This window comes from Polypterus senegalus, chromosome 9, assembly GCF_016835505.1.
Source record: "Polypterus senegalus isolate Bchr_013 chromosome 9, ASM1683550v1, whole genome shotgun sequence".
NCBI classification, from domain to species: domain Eukaryota; kingdom Metazoa; phylum Chordata; class Cladistia; order Polypteriformes; family Polypteridae; genus Polypterus; species Polypterus senegalus.
The window spans coordinates 29,255,358-29,277,903 of NC_053162.1; the positions used below are offsets into that span (position 1 = coordinate 29,255,358).

General features: G+C 38.5%; 1 protein-coding gene across 1 annotated transcript in view; it reads left to right on the plus strand.

Annotated features, from left to right (window-relative positions):
• Window positions 1-22,546, plus strand: part of morn5 (MORN repeat containing 5) — an 85,497-nt gene that overhangs the window by 52,011 nt on the left and 10,940 nt on the right. The window contains exons 3-4 of the mRNA XM_039762806.1: window positions 10,080-10,191; window positions 10,360-10,491. Of these exons, the coding sequence (XP_039618740.1) occupies window positions 10,080-10,191; window positions 10,360-10,491 (244 nt within the window). The remainder of the gene's footprint in view (window positions 1-10,079; window positions 10,192-10,359; window positions 10,492-22,546) is intronic.

Consider the following 22,546-nt stretch of genomic DNA (forward strand, 5'->3'; position numbering starts at 1 on the left):
CATCTGACTTTTAACAGCTACACTCTAATGCAACCAAAACAAGTAATATAATTAACTCAAATAGTAGTCATTCTGTTTATAATCTTTTATTAATTAGTATTAGTATTTTAATAGCTGTAATTGGACATCCTTTAATTTTCAGGACAGTTTCATATCTCTGCCTCAGTTTAGGTCTCTTAACATATTGTGAAAATATCTTTACTTGCCCCTTTTCTGTAAACAGGACTAAATCTATTTGCCTTGGAATTTTCTTAAGAAAACTCCTTATTTGTCACTTATTTTAGAAGTTACTAATTTATAATTAATATATGCAAACCTATGTACATTGCACTAAGTGTAAAAAGCAATCACATTAGTTCAGTTTACAACAGACAAGTCTTTAACAATCAAATGTTCTGTAATTTTGAATCTCCTGTGCTAGAAACCGCACTAGTCCCATTTAAATTGCCCAGCTGTCAAGAATTTGCTTTAGCCATGTGTCCTCCCTGTGAAAGATTGTTTCAAGTACAGTAATTAATTCAACTCTCTCACAAAATGACTAGCTAAACACCTCTGTTTAAATAAGATCATTATGTAAAATACTGCACAACATCCCACTAAACTGTCAGTACCATTGTTGAATGGATATGACATTAAATTTTACAATTTATAATGTGGTTTGCATTACTGTATATGAGATGATATGTCTCATTTTTTGTTGACAGGTTATATTGTATTGTCTACAGAACACTAATAACACAGTGGCTTTATTGGGCTGCCTTTAGTGAAGACAAGTTATTTTATGTGTGTGAGTAGTATTTACATGGCAAAGAAATGTGTGCATATTATAGAAACATCATAAAATAGTAGCTGATCATTTTAAGATACATAAGAAAAAGTTTAATTACTCACATTGGTTACCTAATAATTAAGATGTCCCAGCATCTCACATAAACATTCTTTAAAGGGGTCAGGATCTTCAGCTACTTGACTAAATGATTTATTTCATATTTCCCATGATCCTTTGAGTGAACAAGTACTACTTGGCTTCTTTTTTGAACACATTTCCTCTTAATTTACATCAGTGACCTAGGGCACATACCCAGTGGCAATAATTCTGAGACAAGTCAAACTTACTGAGCTTATCGCTGTCAATTATATGAACCTTGCACCACAATAAAGGAATCTTAATTTTTTTTCATTTCTGCCTGCAAACAAATTATTTTACATTGGAACCCAAAGTTCACAGCTTTGCCTGCAACCAAATTCTTTTTCGATGAAACCCAAAATTCATGGCCATAAGTGAGGAACTCTACTGTAAAGTAGAATACCACCATATAGTCATTCCTATAGATACTTAATAATATGATCCCTTTGTAATTCTTAACACCATTTTTAATAATGGAGGGCTACCTCTCCCAGTCTGGCAGACTCAAGGTCCTGCATCTGCCTTTCCACACAGTAATTGACAGATGTGTCAAACAAAACATTATCAGAATCTCCAGTGGATATTACCTTGAACACTTTACAGATTTTTAACCAGCAAAGTCCCATTATATTCAGATGTTGACTCAGCATCCCTATGTGTTTCAGGCAATTTTCTTGTTTACCTGAACAGAGTCTAGCTATACAGCTACACAAGTCCCTCTATACAACTATACAAGAACTTATAATTATCCCCAACACCTATGCTGAGCTTCTTTTGTGGGGAAAGACCACCCTCAATTGGTTGCAGAAAAAAAGGTCTGTACTGAATTGAGTCTACGGCTACATGGTATTACAACCCCAAATCGGAAAAAGTTGGGACAGTATGGCAAAGGCAAAAAAATAGCAGTGATTCTTAAATTTACTTTGACATATATTTCACTGCAAACAGAATGAACCTAAGATACTGTATTTCACATTTTGTCAGCTCATCTTAATCTGATTTTTTAATATACATCCATTCCAGGATTTCAGACCTGCAACACATTCCAAAGAAAGATGGGATGGCAAAGCATTTACAATTTTGTAACGCTGCTGTTTCTTCTCATAACACTTAAAAGATGTTTGGGCACTGAGGATACCAAGCAATGAAGCGTTCAGGTGTTATTTAGTCAGATTCTTCTTCTTAAGGTGTATGTAACAGTAAGGGGTCGTTGTTATCACATTTTTTTGTTTCAAAATTCTCCATATATTCTCTACTGGGGACAGGTCAGGACAGAGGTCAGGCCAGTCCAGTATGTGTGCCCTCTTCTTCTGCAGCCATACCTTTGTAATGTGTGCAGAATGTGGTTTTGCATTGTCGTGTTGAAAAACGTATGGATGTCTCTGGAAAAGATGTTGTCTTGAAGGCAGCATATGTTGCTCTAAAATCTCAGTATACTGTTTTGCATTAATGCTGCCATCACAGAAGTATGAATTACCTTTACCAAGGGCACTGACACAACCCCATACCATGGCAGGCCCTGCTTTTGGACCTCTTGCTGATAACAGTCTGGATGATCCTTTTCGTCTTTGGTCCAGAACACACAGCGTCCATTTCTTCGAAACGATCTGGAATACTGACTCTTCTGACCACAATACATGTTTCCACTGTGTGATGGCCCATCCGTGATGCCTTTGAGCCCAGCAAAGTTGAAACCACAACCAGATATGGTTAACATAAGGCTACTTTTTTGCACAGTAAAGATCTGAGTAGTATTTGTGAATGCAACTCTATATTGTAGTGTTTGACAAAGGTTTGCCAAAGTAGTCCCTTCCCCATGTGATTATATCAGCTATTAATTACTGATGGTTCTCAATGCAGTGCTGTCTTGAGGGATTGGAGATCACAGTTGTTCAGCTTAGGCTTGCGCCCTTGCCCTTTACATGCTGAAATTCTTCTATATTCCTTGAATTGCCTAATGATGTGCACTGTAGAGAGAGAAATATACAAATCCCTTCTAATCGTTCTTTGAGGAACATTGTTTTTAAACATTTCAGTCTTTTTCTCATGCATTTGTTGACAAACTGGATATCCTGTGCCCATCTTTGCTCCTCACAGACTCAGCCTTTCGTGGATACTGCTTTTGTACCAAATTATGGTTACAATCCCCTGTTAATATGACCTGTTTTAAATCTCATCATTATTTAATTATTTCACCTCATTACGGGCCCTAATTTGTCCCCATTCCAACTTTTTTTGGAATATGTTGCAGGCTTGAAATGCAAGGATGGATGTATATTAACAAATGAAATGAAGTTGGCCAGACAAAACATGGATTAGTAGATACAGCTTGGCAATGCTATCATTGTCATTATAATCACTATTACTATAGTTATTATTGGTATTAGTAGTAGTAGTTGAAGCAGTAGTACTCAGAACTTTTTATTATTAGATTCTTATCAAGGAAACAATGAACACAACATCTCAAATTAGGACCAGAGTGCGGTCATGCAACAGGTGACACCTCAGCACCATAATAGTTTGAATGGAACAGTAACATTATGATTTGTAGATAAATACTCTAAGTAAATCTTGTGATGTTAAGTGTTAATTATTCTGAACCTTAGCCAGAATGGAAAAAAGAGAAAAGGGACTGTATAGGATGACTGAGGTTTTTAATAACACTGTTAGCTTTTCCAAAGTATCACCTGCTAGGACAGCTGCTGTTTATCAGTGCAGACCTCAGCACACTTTGTAGTATTTTGCCTTCCTGAGCAGGTGCCATACCAGGATGTTTTACAGCTAGTGAGGACTGAGTGTATTGTATGCCTATACTAGGGGGCTCTGCCCCCTGCTCGCTTTGCTTGTCAACCTTTGTGTTAAATTTTAAAATCTTGTTTTTTTCTTTAAAAATGTTTCAATTTCATTATTTGCACTTTTACTTTAAAGCTTCAGTAAAAACAATATTTGGAATTACCTTTTCTTCAAGATCGCATTGAATTTTGATTTTGTTTTTGGACTTAACATCATGACAACGCAATGTATAACTGCCCATGAGTGAATGTCATTTCTTTTTCTCTAATAAATAATCTGACTTTTTTGAATGTTCGTCCCTGTGATTTGTTAATTGTCATAGCAAAAGGTATTCTCATGTGAAACTGTAAACATTTTAATATGAATGGCATATCAAGGTCTCCTTTGGTGGAAAATGTTACTCGCGGAATATATATTGCATTACCTTTCTGTTCGCCTGTTAAAATTTGCATTGTTTCTCCGTGATCATAAATATACACCTGACCGAACTGTGGTTTCTTCGAAATTAAACTTGTCGTTGCTTTAATTGTTGTGGGACCAAGATTCTTATAGTGTATGGTCCATTGTTGTGAAATCTACGTTTTTGAGCATTGAATGATGAAGGCGAAAAGATTATTGTAGACTTGTATATTCTGTATGTAGTGTTTGTGGATTCTGCGGTTGGCTGACGCCCTGCCCGGTGTTTTTTTCTTGCCTTGCGCTGGCTTGGATTAACTCCACCAGACCCCTGTGACCCTGTTTTCGGATATAGCGGGTTGTGAAATGACTGACCGACTGTTTGTGGATTTCACTTTCCCCAAACATCAAATCTTTTAATTCTTGCAAATACGCCTACTCATTATGTAGAAACACTACTTTTCCCTGATGGCAACACGAAATAGACGATCTGCAAGTCTCTGACTTAAACTTCAAAGCCTTACAATATTTCCATACTTTTGACATATCACCTATGTTCATATATTCGATCTCCATCCATCCTCTTCTGCTTATCCGAGGTCGGGTTGCGGGGGCAGCAGCTTGAGCAGAGAGGCCCAGACTTCCCTCTCCCCGGCCACTTCTTCTAGCTCTTCCGGGAGAATCCCAAGGTGTTCTCAGGCCAGCCGGGAGACATAGTCCCTCCAACGTGATTTGGAGGTGCTGATTCCCATCCCAGCAGCTTCACACTCAGCTGCAAACCGATTCAGAGAAAGCTGAAGATCATGGCTTGATGAAGCAAACAGGACAACATCATCTGCAAAAAGCAGTGACCCAATCCTGAGTCCACCTAGCTGGACCCCCTCAACACCCATAAAAGAACAGATATGATATATGAACAGAATCGGTGACAAAGGGCAGCCCTGGCGGAGTCCAACTCTAACTGGAAACAGGCTCGACTTACTGCCGGCAATGCGGACCAAGCTCTGACACCAGTTTTACAGGGACCGAACAGCTCTTCTCAGGGGGTCCGGTACCCCATACTCCCAGAGCACACCCCATAGGATTCCCTGAGGGACACGGTTGAACACCTTTTCTAAGTCCACAAAACACGTGTAGACTGGTTGGGCAAACTCCAATGCACCCTCCAGGATTCTGCTAAGGGTGTAGAGCTGGTCCAATGTTCTGCGACCAGGACGAAGACCATACTGAAACTCATGAATCCGAGGTTCGACTATCCGACGGACCCTCCTCTCCAGAACCCCCGAATAGACTTTTACAGGGAGGCTGAGGAGTGTGATCCTGCTGTAGTTGGAACACACCCTCCGGTCCCCCTTTTTAAAGAAGGGGACCACCACCCCGGTCTGCCAATCCAGAGGTACTGTCCCCGATATCCATGCGATGTTGCAGAGATGTGTCAACCAAGACAGTCCTACAACATCCAATGCCTTGAGGAACTCCGGGTGTATCTCATCCACCCCCCGGGGCCCTGCCACCAAGGAATTTTTTAATCACCTCGGTGACCTCAGCCCCAGAGATGGGGGAGCCCACCCCGGAGTCCCCAGGCTCTGCTTCCTCATTGGAAGGCATGTTAGTGGGATTGAGGAGGTCTTTGAAGTACTCCCCCCACCGACCCACAATGTCCCGAGTTGAGGTCAGCAGCACACCATCCCCACCATATATGGTGTTGACACTGCACTGCTTCCCCCTCCTGAGACGCCGGACGGTGGACCAGAATCTCCTCGAACCCGTCCGAAAGTCATTCTCAATGGCCTCCCCAAAATCCTCCCATGCCCAAGTTTTTGCCTTAGCAATCACCGAAGCCGAATTCCACTTGGCCTGTCGCTACCTATTAGCTGCCTCCAGAGTCCCACAGATCAAAAGGGTCCGGTAGAACTCCTTCAACTTGAAGGCATCCCTCACCGCCGGTGTCCACCAACGGGTTCGGGGATTGCCGCCACGACAGGCACCGACCACCTTATGGCCACAGCTCCGGTCAGCCGCCTCAACAATAGAGGCACAGAACATGGCCCATTCGGACTCAATGTCCCCCACCTCTCTCAGGACGTGGTCGAAGTTCTGCCGGAGGTGAGAGTTGAAGCTACTTCTGATGGGGGACTCTGCCAGACGTTCCCAGCAGACCCTCATAACACGTTTGGGCCTACCAGGCCTAACTGGCATCCTCCCCCACCATCGAAACCAACTCACCACCAGGTGGTGATCATTTGAAAGCTCCGCCCCTCTATTCACCCAAGTGTCCAAGACATGTGGCCGCAAGTCTGACGACATGACCACAAAGTCGATCATCGAACTAAGGGCCTAGGGTGTCCTGGTGCCAAGTGCACATATGAACACCCCTATGCTTGAACATGGTGTTCGTCATGGACAATCCGTGATGAGCACAGAAGTCCAATAACAAAACACTGCTTGGGTTCAGATCGGGGGCATTCCTCCCAATCACGTACTTCCAGGTCTCACTCTCATTGCCCACGTGAGCATTGAAGTCTTCCAGCAGTACGAGGGAGTCCCCATAATGTATGCCCTCTAGCATCCCCTCCAGGGACTCCAAAAAGGGTGGGTACTCCAAACTGCTATTCGGCGCATACGCACAAACAACAGTCAGGACCCATCCCCCCACCCGAGGGAGGCTACCCTCTCGTCCACCGGGGTAAACCCCAATGTACAGGCTCCAAGTTGTGGGGCAATAAGTATATCCACACCCGCTTGGCGCCTCTCACCGGTGGTAGAGAGTCCAGCCCCTCTCAAGGAGATTGGTTCCAGAGTCCAAGCTGTGCATTGAGGTGAGCCTGACTATATCTAGCCGGAACCTCTCGACCTTGCGCACTAGCTCAGGCTCCTTCCCCTTCAGAGAGGTGACATTCCACGTCCCAAGAGCCAGCTTCTGTAGTAGAGGATCAGACTGCCAAGGTCCCTGCCTTCGGCCACCATCAAGCTCACACTGCACCCAACCTCCTTGGCCCCTGCCATAGGTGGTGAGCCCATGAGAAGGGGGACCCCGTTGCCTCTTCGGGCTGTGCCCGGGCCGAGTCCCATGGGTGCAGGCCTGGCCACCAGGCGCTCGCCATCAAGCCCCACCTCCGGGCCTGTCTCCAGAAGGGGGCCCCGGTGGCCTGCATCTGGGCGAGGAAAAACACCGTCCAAATTTTTTATTCATCATAGAAGGTCTGTTGAACTGCTCTTTGTCTCATACTTCACCTAGACCAGTTTGCCTTGGGGCAAAAAAGCTAGGGGCATAAAGCCCCGGACAACAGAGCTCCTAGGATCATTGGGACACGCAAACCCCTCCACCACGATAAGGTGGCAGTTAGAGGAGGAGTCCGTTATTTCACTGAGTAATAATTTCTCTGTTTGTGCTAATGCAATCTTTACTGTCATTTTTTGATACTTTTGAATTTTTCTGCTTTTATATTCTGTAACTTGCTCTGCATGTGTATCGCACCTACATTTTTTTTTGTGTCTTTTGAGTTCCACTGTTTTCATTTTCTCTAACCAGCTCTGTATGTGTTTTGCCCCCTCATTTTTGAACCTCTTTATGACATTTTACTTTGTTTTCTACTCTGTGTTTTATTTCTGACCTTGCTTTGCCCTGCTTTTTTTTCAATTACACTTGGTCCGTGATCATTTTCCCTTTTTTTGAGTAATAATTTCCATTTGTTTGCGCTAATGGGTTCTTTACCATGTTTTTTTTGATACTTTTGAATTTTACTGCTTTCATATTCTTTAGCTTTCTCTACATGTGTATCGTGCCATCTTTTTTTTTTTTTGAGCCTTTCGAATTCCACTGCTTTCATAATCTCTTGCCTCCATTTTTTTTCTCTCCAACACTTTTGGGTCTCTTTTCTCCACGCTGCTTTTTCTTCTTCACTTAGTTGTTGACGTTTCATCTAGAATCTATTGTCCTTATACACTTTATATGGTCCGAGAGCAGAGGATCTGTGTATGCTAAAAGCCTTTACACGACTGAGAGTTTTGATGACTATGGTCTTATTTGAAAATGGTTGTAAGTAGTGCATGATTTGCAAGAATCTCATGTTCCAAGTCCCCGTGAGATGGTCCTGGGACAATCTCTTGGCACCAAGTCTCATGTTTAAGGTCTCCGAGAGACGCTCCATGGCCAATCTCTTTTGTCTCGCGGGTCTTTTAAGTGTTTTCTGAGAAGATCATGTCTCGTCTCCCTGGTCTCCCAAGTTTTTTTTTATAATGGAGAAAAAAGTTTGTCAGCATAGATGAAGACACTGTCTTTCCTTCAAGACATCCTCTAATATAAACATGAATGTGGTCTGCCTTCTGCTTCCGGAAGTCTGTGACCAGCTTTTCTGTTTTGCTCAATTAAAGGTGAGATTGCTATTCTAGCACTCCTGTATCTGATGTAGGTCTATTGTCTGTAACCATTATCATCATTGTTGGTAGTCAATTTTATGATTGTAGTGTCCCCGGCAAATTTAATGATTGAGATGTAACCATGTTTGTCCACACAATCATAAGTGAACAAGCAGTCAGCCATGGGCTCAACATACTACCATTTGGAATACCTGTATTGAGAACCAATGTGGAGGAAGTGATGCTGGTAATCTATGCATGCCTCTGTCAGTTACAAAGTTCAAAACCATCTTGCAGAGGGTGTCATCAAATCCCAAGTCTAGGACCTTGGTGATCAGCGTTATAGAACAGCAGTATTAAATGTTGAATCGTAGTCTGTAAACAGTAGTGTGCTAAAATAGATTTTATTATCAACATGTGCCAGGACAGCAGACAGCATTAAAGTTTGGCGAAGTGGCATCCTCTGTAGACCAAAGGTGTTGACATTTAAAATGTTTTATTTGTTCAGCAATCTTTCAAAGCATTTAATCACAATAGGGGCAAGGGCCACTGGTCTGTAGTCATTTAGGCAGCCCACCTTTGATTTCTTTTACACTGGATTATCATGTTTTGGAAGCAGGCAAAAGCCATAGATTCTTTCAGTGAAATATTAAATATTTCATTGCAGAAACCACCTTGTTCCTAATTAGTCAATAAAAGTTTTTAAAACATGTTTTGACATTCTATCTGGACTGGATACTATATGGATATTGACTTATTTATTAACCTTTCTGTACCATGTGATACTGCAGGCATTCAAATGGCAATAACTGTTCTCATGATCAAAGCAGATATTGAAAGCATTAAGTTCACCATTTAGAAGAGAAAATGTAGATGCAATTGAATTAGGTGTTAGTTTGTAATCGGTAAGCATCTCTAAACTCTGCCACATTTTTAATGACTCTTGACAACTTCTATACCCAATTACCAGCTTATACCATTAGCTTTATTTAAAATATCAGTATAGGTATATACTAAACATTGGTATTAAAGTACTTTTCCATTAATTACATCAGCATTCTTTCTATAACTGCATCTTTCGAAATTACCCTCCATCTGAACTTTATATTATCCTTTATATAAGTTTTATAATATAGGAGAGCATCATTAAGTAAAATAATTTGGAAACATTAGCATTAATATAATTACTACTACATTTTGACATTAATATCCCAAGTTAATACACTTTTCTAATTTTAATATTGACATATTTTGTTAAATGTTCTGTTTCAGTAAATCCAATGTTATACATTAAGTATATATTATTTACTGATTATAACCTTTCTTTTACATCTTTGTTTCCACAAGTAACCAGATCTAGGGATTCCTACAACTATATCCTAAAAAAGATATCCTGGGTCATCTTCTTGCATCTTAAATTTATTATTTATTCTTTAACCTTCAGGGACTTAGCCTACACCCTTGAGACTTGGAGATACAATGAACAGCATTATCAAAAGGGTCCACTTTTCATCAAAATGGATTCTTAAATAACTTACAGCACTTATTTGTGAAAAATAAATATCTGAACTCCTCAAGTGTCACAAAATTACTAATAGCAGGCACCAATGCCATTGTTTTACAGGGAACTTACACATTTGCTGACGGACTTGTTTATAAGGAACGAGAATGGAAGTACTGCGATGGATATGACAGAAGATTTTACAAGGAAATGCTGGATGGACTAAAACCAGCAGGTACTCAAAATGAAAAGTGACTGTAGAGGATTTTTTTTAAGATGGATGGATTACATTATTAGTGTTGAAAGTACTTTTTTTTTTACTAGCAATCGTTAGTCCAAAAAACACTGTTGAAGGTCGGTGTAAGTGTGAAATAATGTAAATCTCTTTCTCTTTTGTAAAAAGGCCGGTGCCAACTTACAAACAAGGACCCATCTAGAGTGATCCCAGAAGGTTGTTACGATTGTGGAGATGGATTTTATAACCCTGTTACCAGAGTGGTGAAGGATTACAACAATAAATTTCTCAGAAATGCAGGTAAAAATTACTCTGGAAATTTTTTAAACATGAAAGCTGAAAATTATATACTCCTTCAAAAGCTGACAATTAGATGTTTCTTAGCTAACTGCAACAGCAGTCATATATTTGGGACATCAGGGAATTACCAGCAAAAGTTGGTCTAAGCTATCAGTCTATTCACAGTAACTTGTAGAATAGTATATTGTAGTATTAGACATAAAAGATGCTATAAAAATTAACCTGTTGTTCTGAATGGTAGATTGTAATTTACTTAAAATGCAATGGATTTGAATATTCCCTCTTAGTTTTCATGAAATTAAATGCCCATATAACTACTGCACATAGATTTCATATAAAAAATAGAATTACCTTTAGGATATATAGAATTCTTTTTTTGAATTTAGTGGTCACTAGCTAAAAAAGCATTGTGCCATAGGAATGTAAATTTGATTCCCATCCTGCAGTTTTTGTACAGCATCATCTTTTTATCCAGGTTCTTATGGGTCTTCTTCAAGTGCCTCAATGCATCTTAAAGATATGAATGTTTGGGAACTAGGTACACCTAAATATATCTGTTGTGAGTGAGTGTGGGAATGTGTGACTGTGTTCTGTAATAGTGTCAACTTTTATACAATTATTTTTGCCTTTTGTCCAGTGCAGCTGACAAAGGTTCCATCTCTCTACAATCTTTTAATGGAAAAATTGGGTTAAGAAAACTGAAATACTGCAGCTATTTTCAGTCGTTTTAACATTGATCAGCAAGTCAGTTGCCATTTCTTTTTTTTATATTATTGCACACATTACAACTCACCTAACTGAATTGCATTAGTATGCAGAAAGGACAGAACAAAAACATTCAATGAATACAGAAGGACTTTAAAAAGGCAAGGTGTGGATAGAACTAGAAAATGCATTTTAACACACTGTATAAAGGTTGGCAGTGTCTGGTCTACTATATATGAGAATAGTGGACATAGGACTTTGTTACCATAGGTGGCTATACAGTACTAACACCAGTATTTAAATAAATGTTACAAAAACAGCATCCACCAAGTTTCTCAACCTTCATCTTTTACTGAAGAGTTCCTGGGAGCTGGAAGTCAGGATGCCAGTGCACTGCAGTGTATTTTCACACACACAGACACACACATGCATGCACACACAGAAAATACAGAATAATGAGAACTAGAAACTTCATATATGCAGCTTCAAGGTGATACTTGTTGCTCTAAGTAACCAGGTTTAATTCCATTCCCATTCATTCTCTGATTAGAATTTACACAATCTTCTCACACTCACAATGGTTATCTCTTGATAAGTGTCTGTTAGGTTGTTTGGCATCTTTCAATAGACACTGTACTGGTAAAAGTGGTTAAAAATTGACATATGAATGGATGAATATGAGATGTTTTCTCCAACTGTTTTATTAGCAGATTATTTTTTTGAAATTGTAAGACCTGAAAGCAAAAGTAATGACTTACGCTGCTAAGTCTGTTAATTTTCCCATCATTTACATGTACATTAGTCCTATCTTTTTTTTTCAATTGAAACAGAGAAGCACAATATACAGTATTTTGCTTATATAAATGTTTCCATTGAACTCTTCTTATGGACATATTCTTAAAAGAAATTCTACAGTGTAGTGGGATTTGCACTCACTTTCCACAAGTCCTCAGCTGTAAAGCAATGTACGTAATGTCTCTGAGGCATTTTTATTTATGTAATTCTAAAGTTGTCTAATGATATCACTTTGTAAAGTGTGGATAGCAGAATTGCCCTGGATAATCTTAGGAAACCCTGATAGACTTCCAAAGAGTCTTTCTGTGATCCATTGTCTGAGTGAAAACAGATGGTTTTCAGGACCTCGGGTCATTCTTCATCGTAGGAAAGGGGATGTAGTTGACATATGCACCCAAACAGTGGATCAAAGGTTATGTGAGTGAGATCTGTCCAGACTCTTTAGTAGGACTGTTTTTTTTCGCGAATGCTGCAAAAATACATGGTAGAACTGTTCAAACAAACGGCCTTCTGCCAAGCGGTGTTTTCACCCTCTTCCATGTACAGAAGAGGTAAGAATGCGACCTTTATTTTTAATCACCATTTTCACCTTCATTGATGTATTTGGAGTAGTGGCTCAGTTTGTCATAAACTTGTCTGGTATTAGAAATATTTAAACAGAATTGTTGTAAGGGTCAAAATACAAACTGTAAACATTAACAGTGAGAGCATCGCTGTACTAGGTGCACCTTGTATGGGGCAGAATCATTTTGCTAAGATTTACAGATCATGTGCTAACATTTTAGCTGAGGTCATATGAAGAAATACGCTACATGGAAGGGTATAATGTAAGTCAAAGAGAATCTCCAAGAATAAAGCAAATTAACAATTTTCCTTTACAGCAAATAAACGGTGCTTGTTTTGTTTTAGAAATGTACAAAAAGCAATGGAGAAACCTATGCCATTTACTATAAGAAATATCAGGAAAAATAAGTAACTATTGTGGCAAAAGGGGACTTGCTTTCGGAAGTAACTTATGCAAGTTAAGTTAATGTGGCCATTAGTAATAAGTTAAATGCATAAATCTTTCATGGGTAACACAAATTTTTACAGTTTTTATTTAATAAATGATGGAGTAATGTACAGAGTTTAAAGTGATGTAATGTTGTTTTGATCACAAAATACAGCTTGCTATGAAGGCCCATGTCATATAGGAGAGAAAATCATTGAGTCCAGCAATAGGTATTAGTTACTACCTAATGAAATGCGCTGCTGGGATTGCAATGGCTGTTGCAACCCTGAACTAGACTAACCAGCTTTGGAAATTGATTTATGGGAAGATATTTTTAACACAGGCAGCATGTTAAATGTTATGATTAGTGATCAGTACTGACCCAGGTGTTTGAGTTTAAATTGAGTTTTTTCCCCCATATGTCAATGGCGTGCAAGTCAAATTATCTAAGGACTAAGTTATTTACAGTGCCTCAACTTTATCTATGTATATAATTGTTCATATTGATTCCAGGGTTGGTTAGCAGTGTGTCATTGAATGTGTAGAACATTAATTTTTCACAGTCATCTTGATTTTTACATTCTCCAAACCTAGTGTACTTGATAGTATTGTAATGGAGTCCAGATTTTGACTATAGAAGATTTGCATGTCGGTGAGTAGGTCTGTGTAACAGTCATAGCCACCTGGGAGAAGATCCAGGACAGGCTAAAAGAGATTATATTGCTTGAGTGGCCAGGGAACTTTGGGGAATTCTTCAGCAGGAGTTGAGAAAAAAATTAATAAGCAAAGGGCTGCTTGTTTTGAACATCTTAGTAACCTCCCAGTACAACCCTCACCATAAAACAAATGAAATTAGCAGTTAGCAGTATGTAGTGTGTTTAAGTGACTTGTTCTCCAACTTGTTGTTATTTTTTACATTAAGATAATGTTTGATATTTTTTGTCTGGTCAAAATTTATACAGTAAAACCTTGTTGTTTTGTTTTCACAGACTATTTGCTGCAACTAAAGAGAAAAAAAAATAAAATTACTTTTTTAAATTTAGGAAGCAGTGATATATACATATATATAAGTGCATGACTTCTAAAATGGATGTGTTATCAGGAGATAAGAAAAAATAAGAAACTAGATGTGCAAATGAATAGTTAATATGTGATTATCTAGTAATAGCATACTAAATAAATTAGTATTTTAATAGATTTCAAGTAGTTTTGAAAACATACACGAATAAAGATCCAAGTAACAGATATACAAAAACAGTTAATAGCATAGACTGTGGCTCTGGTAATTGGTACACTGAGACTTTAATTGAATATGGTGAGCTTCATCTTATATGTCATTCTTTAAGACATGCAGATTTCCTTTCTATTGGTTTCAACCAGGTGATGATTTGTGTTGATCCTTCTTCTGAAAATGGTTATTGGTACATTTATTTTAAAAAAGAATAAGAGCAATTAATGTTAGCTGTTATCCATCCAGTGCATTTTTCTGATGTCTTACTGTTCTTAACATTACAGTAACTTCAACTTTTATATTAAAGTAATTCCCATAATTAGTGGTCCCCCTATTTTATCAAAGCTCCAACCATTATCAAGCTCTCTTAATTCAGTTTACTGTCTTGAGGGCTCTCTCTCAGCAGCATGGTGTGCAATGCAGAAGCCAGTCTCATATTGGATGCCAATCCAACACAAGGCACAAAGGTTATTTTAAAAAGAGGTAGAGCAAACTCTATATTTAGCTTGAACCACTTGGGATTCATTTCTTTTCTTCATAATGTAGTCCTCAAAAAGTTTGTCAGTTTAGGTGTGAAGATAAATTCGATAGCCAAGTCTTCTTTTGAAAGAGTTCTGCGTCATTATTTGCTCTTGCTACTCCTAACGAGGAATTAGACTTCCCAGAGGGACCATTCAGGCCATAGGTTTGGAGTGGGCAAGGAAAAAGTAAAGAAACAGCTGCAGGCAAGTAGGAGGAACCTGGGGGGAAAAAGGCAGGAATGAAAAGGAACAGACCCAGCAGTGCTGCTTTGTAGGCTCGGCAGGAAGAGACAGGAAATACCCAGGCTTTGGGCCAAGTCTTGCAAAGCAGATGGTAGGAAGTATTCAGGAAGTTCTTTACACTGCTCTAAAGGCTAGACAGGTCAACCGAAAGTGACACTGTCTCTCTCAGGTCTGGGAGTGGTACCAAAGGAGGTCCTCTGACCCTTGATCTCTGCTCTTGGTGGAGGCCTCTTTCTTAGCTTTATAACAGAGGAAAGTCAAGACACTCCTAGGGAATGGCTATTCTAGTCATTGTTCTTAAAAATACTTGGATTCACTGCAGATTTTCCACATTATTGTTTTAAAGCATTTGATCTATTTTGAAAAGATAGTACATGTTTTGTGTATGTGATTCTTCATCCAAAATTTTACAATGGCAAATGTGTATTCAGGTTACAAACAAATACATGTTTTAACACTTTGGTCATTGACAGTCAGTTTGTTTCTTTTTATTTTCAATGACACATGGATGATACATATTACATTTACACAAACAACTAGAAGCAATTTAAAAATTTAAATGCTATTAGCAGGCTTGTCTATAAAAGATTCACTTTGATACCCTAAACTTTTATTGGAATCAAAAACAGAGTTTTAGCATTATTTGTGTTTGTGGTGTTGGTTGCCTATTAACTGTTCTCAGCTGTAGGGTTTAAGAGTTTAAAATTACAAGAACAGACTTCCACCCTCTGTTAAATCAATGATTAAATTTACAGGCTTTTCTGTTCTGCTTATTATTTGATACTGTATACCTAATGTATATACTGTATAATGTGGCCAAGACTTCAAATGAGAAGGCTGGGGCAGGTTTATTCAGTGCCTTATCTCCCTATTCTAAACCTGTCAGAGATAAACATCTTAATTAGTGAACCTGAACTGGCAAATTATGATCTATTAGTAATATGTGCATTAATTTGCTTTGGCATTTGATGTAAGAAGTACACACGTATAATAAGAGGCTCAGGACAGACCTGGCACAAGACTGGAAAAAGATAAGAAAGTCTCAATCAAAACTCTTGACAGAGAGTCACACACAAGGCACCTGTGCACTCAATTGTGAAAAGTGACAGGCAGTACTATGCCTTATTATTATTCTGTCAGAAGTTGAACATGACAAATGTACTGTAGAACATTATACAACTGTATTTCAAATAATTAAAATAGGTATACATAATAAACCAAAATCTTACTTCTGACCAGTCAGATGCCTCAAGTGTTAAAGGAGAATACAAACAAAATGCACAAATAAGTTCTTTGCTCAGTTCCAAATAAATAAAATAGGTAATACAAAATAAATAAGTCTCAGTTCTGACCAGTCAAAAGATTTCAACATTTGCAGGAGAACACACTAAATTTGTTGGTCAACTTCAAATAAATAAAATCTTAAATCTAAAACTAAAATCTTAAATGTTTTATGTTTTACAAAGAAAACAAAGTAAAGTAGGTATTAATACAAATTAAAATAAAAAAAAAACTCTATACTGTATATATCCTCAGTACAAATTCAAGCAGCTTTCAAATGTAAATGAAGGAGAACATAAACAATGCAACTGTGGTCAGCTTAAGCTCCAAATGTAGACATTTGCACAATGGGACTTACGGGACCCAATGTAATTGCTTGCGACGTGGACTGAATTTCCGGTAGTAAGTGGTCGACACTCGTGTACGAGTCGGAGCTAGAGTCTGGGAAATTAAAGTTAAATTTAAAACAGAGAATACATTCATTTGAAATATATATATTTAGACATGTTATCTTTATTCTCAACATTTCCACTTTATTCTTTTCATTTATGTCAAGATTAAAATCGACATTTCCATTTTATTCTCGCTGATTATTTTGTCATTAAAGTAGGATGTCGTAAACTTCATCTTAAAATCAATGTTTAATTTATTAGATTTTCTCAAACCCCGTCGAGATTAAACATAAACGTCAAGATTAAAGTGGAAATATTGAGAATAAATTCGACATTTTTTTCATTCACTGTGTCCGTTTTTTTCTTCTTTCTCTGTGGCCATAATACGCGTCCATACACTCCCACTTCCAATGTACTAGTGTGGCTGTAACTCTATTCCAGTCACATGATTGGTCTGGCGCAGCACTATTCTCATTATTATTGGCTTTTTGTGTTGTCTGTCAGAATATGGATGGAAAGAGTTCTATAGACTTTCTATTGACCATGTTTTATATTTATATCAAGAGAAAGTTATTATACGATAATTATCGATTTATCGCCCAGCCCTACTGAGGACCCAAATAAGAAAATCAGTACCTTACTGGGACTCAAGAAGAGGATTATTTCCATAATAGCAGTAGAGATATAATGAGACCAATAACAATGGCAATATAATAAAAACAGCAAAAACGTTTTGTTTATATTTAAACATACCGGTACTTCTCATATGAATATTACTAAAAGAAAAAAGTTGATAGCAAAAATGTTGGTAAAAAATTTATCATTCAAACCAGAGAATACCATACTATACCATACCATATTTATTTGTTGAGCGCTTAAAAACACAGCATTACAACTGACCAAAGCGCTGTACAGTTACAACAAGCAGGACTAAAAGCAAAATATTAAAAATAAACATTAAGAGAGAATTAAAACAGAGATACTAAAAACAGGTCAAGGGACCAAATAAAATAGAGAAAATAGCAAAAGGCAAGTGGAAAATGAAACAGGTTAATATATATAATAATATACTTATATATATATATATAATATATATAATAATATACTTCCGAGGTATATCACTGCCAATGTAAGTGCTTAGTGTAAAATATAGTTAAGCTGACAGAAATAAATAAAGGTTTTCTTTATAAGAAGTGCAGCACAAGGATATGTTTTTTTTTTTTTAAATATAGTGCAAATTGTCACTTACCAACCAATAGCACTGGATAAGGAATAAAAAATACTTTTTCAAAGTTTTTCAAATAAGCTCCACCACTGCTTCCTTATTCAGAAACGGGCAACCCAGAAGCTGCTTTGAAGACAAGTCCATTTAAAGGCCACTTGAGGTTCAGGGACCCATTGACATCAGGGTTCTCCAGAGACTGCCCTTTTTGTGGTGGCAATTTAGCTTTAGAGAGCTATACCTTACCTTGCAAGTCCAATTCAGGTATTTCAATTTACTTTCGAATAGTAAGATTGACTGAATATAGTCTCAAAATGCAGCAGGGGTCTCCAACCTTATTTTCCCTGAGAGCTACTTTTACAAAATGAAAATGGGTAAGAGCTACTCATGTTTTCTAATGTTTATTCTCATAGCTTATTTCAACCCAAACAAACTGAATAAGCTTGTTTTACCAGAACAGTTACAAAATGTCCACAACTCGCATTTTGCATTAAAACATCACAAAAAATATTTAGTTCACCTGCAGGTGCATTTTGTATGTCTGTATGCATTTTCTAGTGTATCTCACACTATTGGATTAAAACATGAATGGTGTCAAAACAAAACATTGCAATTACAAATACACAGATATTACTCATTCATTTGTCATTTTGTTACATGTTACTGTTTCACTTCACAAGAGTATTCACATGTCCAGTTGCATGTGTGATGTGTTTTTTAGTTAGTCAGATGACTGGCACTGCATGGAGTAAACAAGAGAGGTGTATGGTGGGGAGGAGCCACTTATGTTCACTCTTATAGAGTCATTTAAATGTTCATCTCTCAGTCTTGTTCTGAACTTTGATTTCATGATATTCACGTCAGAAAAGGCAGACTCACAGAGATATATAGATGCAAACAAAGTAGACATTTTCAGAGCTACTTGGTGAAGATTGTTATAGTTATCTGGCTCTACTAAGCTCCAGAAAAGCTAAGAATGCTGTCGAGACTTTAACTGCACATTATTTTGAAGGTTTACTAATATATCTCTCTATTATAAAAAAAAATCTTGGAAGGGAGATTAGGGAGACGAGACGTGATCTTCTCGGAAGATAACTTGACATCCTGTGAGAGACACTTTATCGTCATGCGAGACAAGGCAGTGAGACAACATTTAAAACAAGTTCACGGACATCTAACCTAGCAGTTGTTGGAATGCTTTTGGCAGACACATTTCAAGTGCTCCCAGATCTTAAAAAAATGACAAGCGACAAGCAGAACAGGCACCTCGCCAGCAGATGAGCCAACCGCTTCTCCTTAGCATGCAGTCAGCCAAACCCCATCCCCCACCCCCTTCACAACGTGAGCAGCAGAGACGCGAAGTGGAAAAAGGACAGCTGCTGTACAGCCTTTTAAATGATCGAAGTACAGTAATCCCTCCTCGATCGCAGGGGTTGCGTTCCAGAACCCCCCGCGATAGACGAAAATCTGCGAAGTAGAAACCATATGTTTGTGTAGTTATTTTTATATATTTTAAGCCCTTATAAACTCTCCCACACTGTTAACATTATTAGAGCCCTCTAGACATGAAATAACACCCTTTAGTCAAAAGTTTAAACTGTCCTCCATGACAAGACAGAGATGACAGTTCTTTCTCACAATTAAAAGAATGCAAATAGATCTTCTTCTCTTCAGGAGCAGAGAATTTCAGAGGGAGAGAGAGAGCGCTCGCAAAGAAAAGCAAACAATCAAAAAATCAATACTTGTGCTTTTAAGTTTGCCGGCATTTTTTAGAGGAGCGTCAGTATCTTCTAAGCAAACAGCCTCTGTGCAACAGCCCTCTGCTCACATCTCCTCCGTCAGGCGCAGAGAACGTCAGAGAGAGAGAGCAAGATTAAAGCAACAATCAAAAAATCAATACGTGTGCTTTTGTGCTTTTAAATATGCCGAGCACCGCAATAAAGCGGCATTTTTTTAGAGGAGCGTCAGTATCTTTTAAGCAAACAGCCTGTGCAAACAGGCCCTCCGTCAGGCGCAGAGAATGTCAGAGAGGGTGAGAGAGAGGCAGAGACAAGCAAACAATCAAGCTCCGCGCGGGATGCATATCTTATAGCATTGAGGAGTTTTAGTTAATATGTAATACAGGCTCTGATTGGGTAGCTTCTAAGCCATCCGCCAATAGCGTCCCTTGTATGAAATCAACAGGGCAAACAAACTGAGGAAGCGTGTAGCATAAATTAAAAGACCCACTGTCTGCAGAAATCCGCGAACCAGCGAAAAATCTGTGATATATATTTAGATGTGCTTACATTTAAAATCCGCGATAGAGTGAAACCGCGAAAGTCGAAGCGCGATATAGCGAGGGATTACTGTAGTATATAAAATCCAACGTCTGTCTGTCTGTCTGCTTTTCACAAGAGAACTACTTAATGGATTTAGATTGGGTTTTTTCTATAATTTGCATAATGGTGATTTTCCGACTTCTCTCATTTCGCTATGTATCATAGTTCACTTGCGGTACCGATTTATTTGCTCCAATCCAAGTGAGAAGCAGAGGGGAGTGGGGTGGGGCCCTCCTCACTCACTCGCCAGCTTCGGGGCGTGTTCCTTAATTCCGCTTGGCTAGCAAACGACAGAACAATTGAATTCAACTTTAATATTTAAAATAAAGTGTTACTTAGGTCTTGATGAGTTTGAGTTTGGATATTCTCTTAAGTGTATGCCACAATGATAGATTGCAATTCAGATTGTGGATTGTGATTTTGTGTTAAAAGGATCATGATATGATTTTTTTGAAAAGATTGCCCACCCCTAATTTGACTAATCAAGTTTTCAAATTCATGTAGGATTCATTAACCTTTTGGCGAGCTACATGGAAAGGGGTTGCAAGCTACTGCTAGCTCGCAAGCGACGTGTTGGAGACCCCTGCTTTACAGCTACAGCTATATATATATATATATATATATTTATATATATATACAGTATATATAAACATACAATTTACATTAAACACACAGTAAAACAAAAAAAAAATCAATGATTAGCATAATGAAATCCAGACAATTTGATTTTCATTAAAAGCAAAAGGTCTAGTCAGCAGCTTTTTGAAACAAGTAAACATCTGGTGGACTATGGCCAATAATAACATATAGAACTAACACAGATGAGTCTTAAATGTCATTTAGTGAATCTATACTAATAAAAGGCAAAGCCCTCACTGACTCACTCACTCACTGACTGACTCATCACTAATTCTCCAACTTCCCGTGTAGGTAGAAGGCTGAAATTTGGCAGGCTCATTCCTTACAGCTTACTTACAAAAGTTGGGAAGATTTCATTTCGAAATTCTACACGTAATGGTCATAACTGGAACCTGTTTTTCTCCATATACTGTAATGGACGTTAGCTTGATGGCCGTGGGGGGCGGAGCTGCGTGTGACATCATCACGCCTCCCACGTAATCACGTGAACTGACTGTGACCGCAGTACATAGAAAAGAAGGAAGAGCTCCCAAAGAGCGCTGAAGAAAAACGCTGAATACTTTATTCGTGAGATACAAGTTTAATGAGAAGACACGAGGTAAAAACGAGAATTTGGATCACTTTGTAACGGAGTTAAAATTGCTGTAGCGAGAAACTTTTAAATGCCGGGTCTTAGCTAACATTAAATAAAGCCGTGGACATTGCAACATCACACAAGAGAGCAGCTCACGTGAACTGACTGAACGCAGTACGAGTGATCACTTCCATGCATCAAACGCGTTCAAAAAACGCATTACACAATTGACAAGGTAGGAAAAGAATATGCTCCGAGTTGAGCTCCACAGCTAACGCGGTCTTGCGAAAGCAACTACGTCACGCTGCCACCAAATACTCACTGAAAAATCCACAAGTTAATACACACGCTGTCTCTAGAGTTTCTCCACACTCAATGTATTCCTCGCATCCCCTTTATACCCTCTGATCTCCCATTTCAATTCAGATGCCTCCAATTTCCAGTAAGGCTCTGCTGCGCGATGACAAGTAATAAGTCTCAGGGACAGACCCTACAAAACGATGCCATTGATTTCAGGCAAGATTGCTTTTCTCCTGGACAACTATACGTTGCATTCTCAACAGTGAGCTCGCGCAGCTTCGTCATATTCCAACCGAAGTGCAGCCAGAAACTATTAAGTGCCGCGTCTTAGCTAACATTAAATAAAGCCGTGGACATCGCAACATCACACAAGAGAGCGGCTCACGTGAACTGACTGAACGCAGTACGAGTGATCACTTCCATGCATCAAACCTGTTCAAAAAAACGCATTACACAATTGACAAGGTGATGGCTTTATATGTCGTTCGTTTATAAAATAGTGGAGAAGCTGTGTAAAGGCTGTTTCACAAAAAACCAGCGGAGCGTCTCATATGAGCAGGCAGTCAGCTAAAGAAGGGAATCAATAAATATCTATAATCGTAATAAACGAACAAAAAATAACGTACAAGCCGCGGCTTAAATAAAGGAAATGGGTACCTGCACAGTAAAGTAAGTCTCAAATAGCTACACAATAACTATAAGAATCGTAATAAACGAACAATAAAACAGTACAGAACCGCGAAGCAAGGAGAAACGATGGTCTTATATGGCGTTCGTTTATAAAGCAGCACAGAAGCTGTGTGAAGGCAGCTACACAAAAAAACAGCAGAGCGCCACACT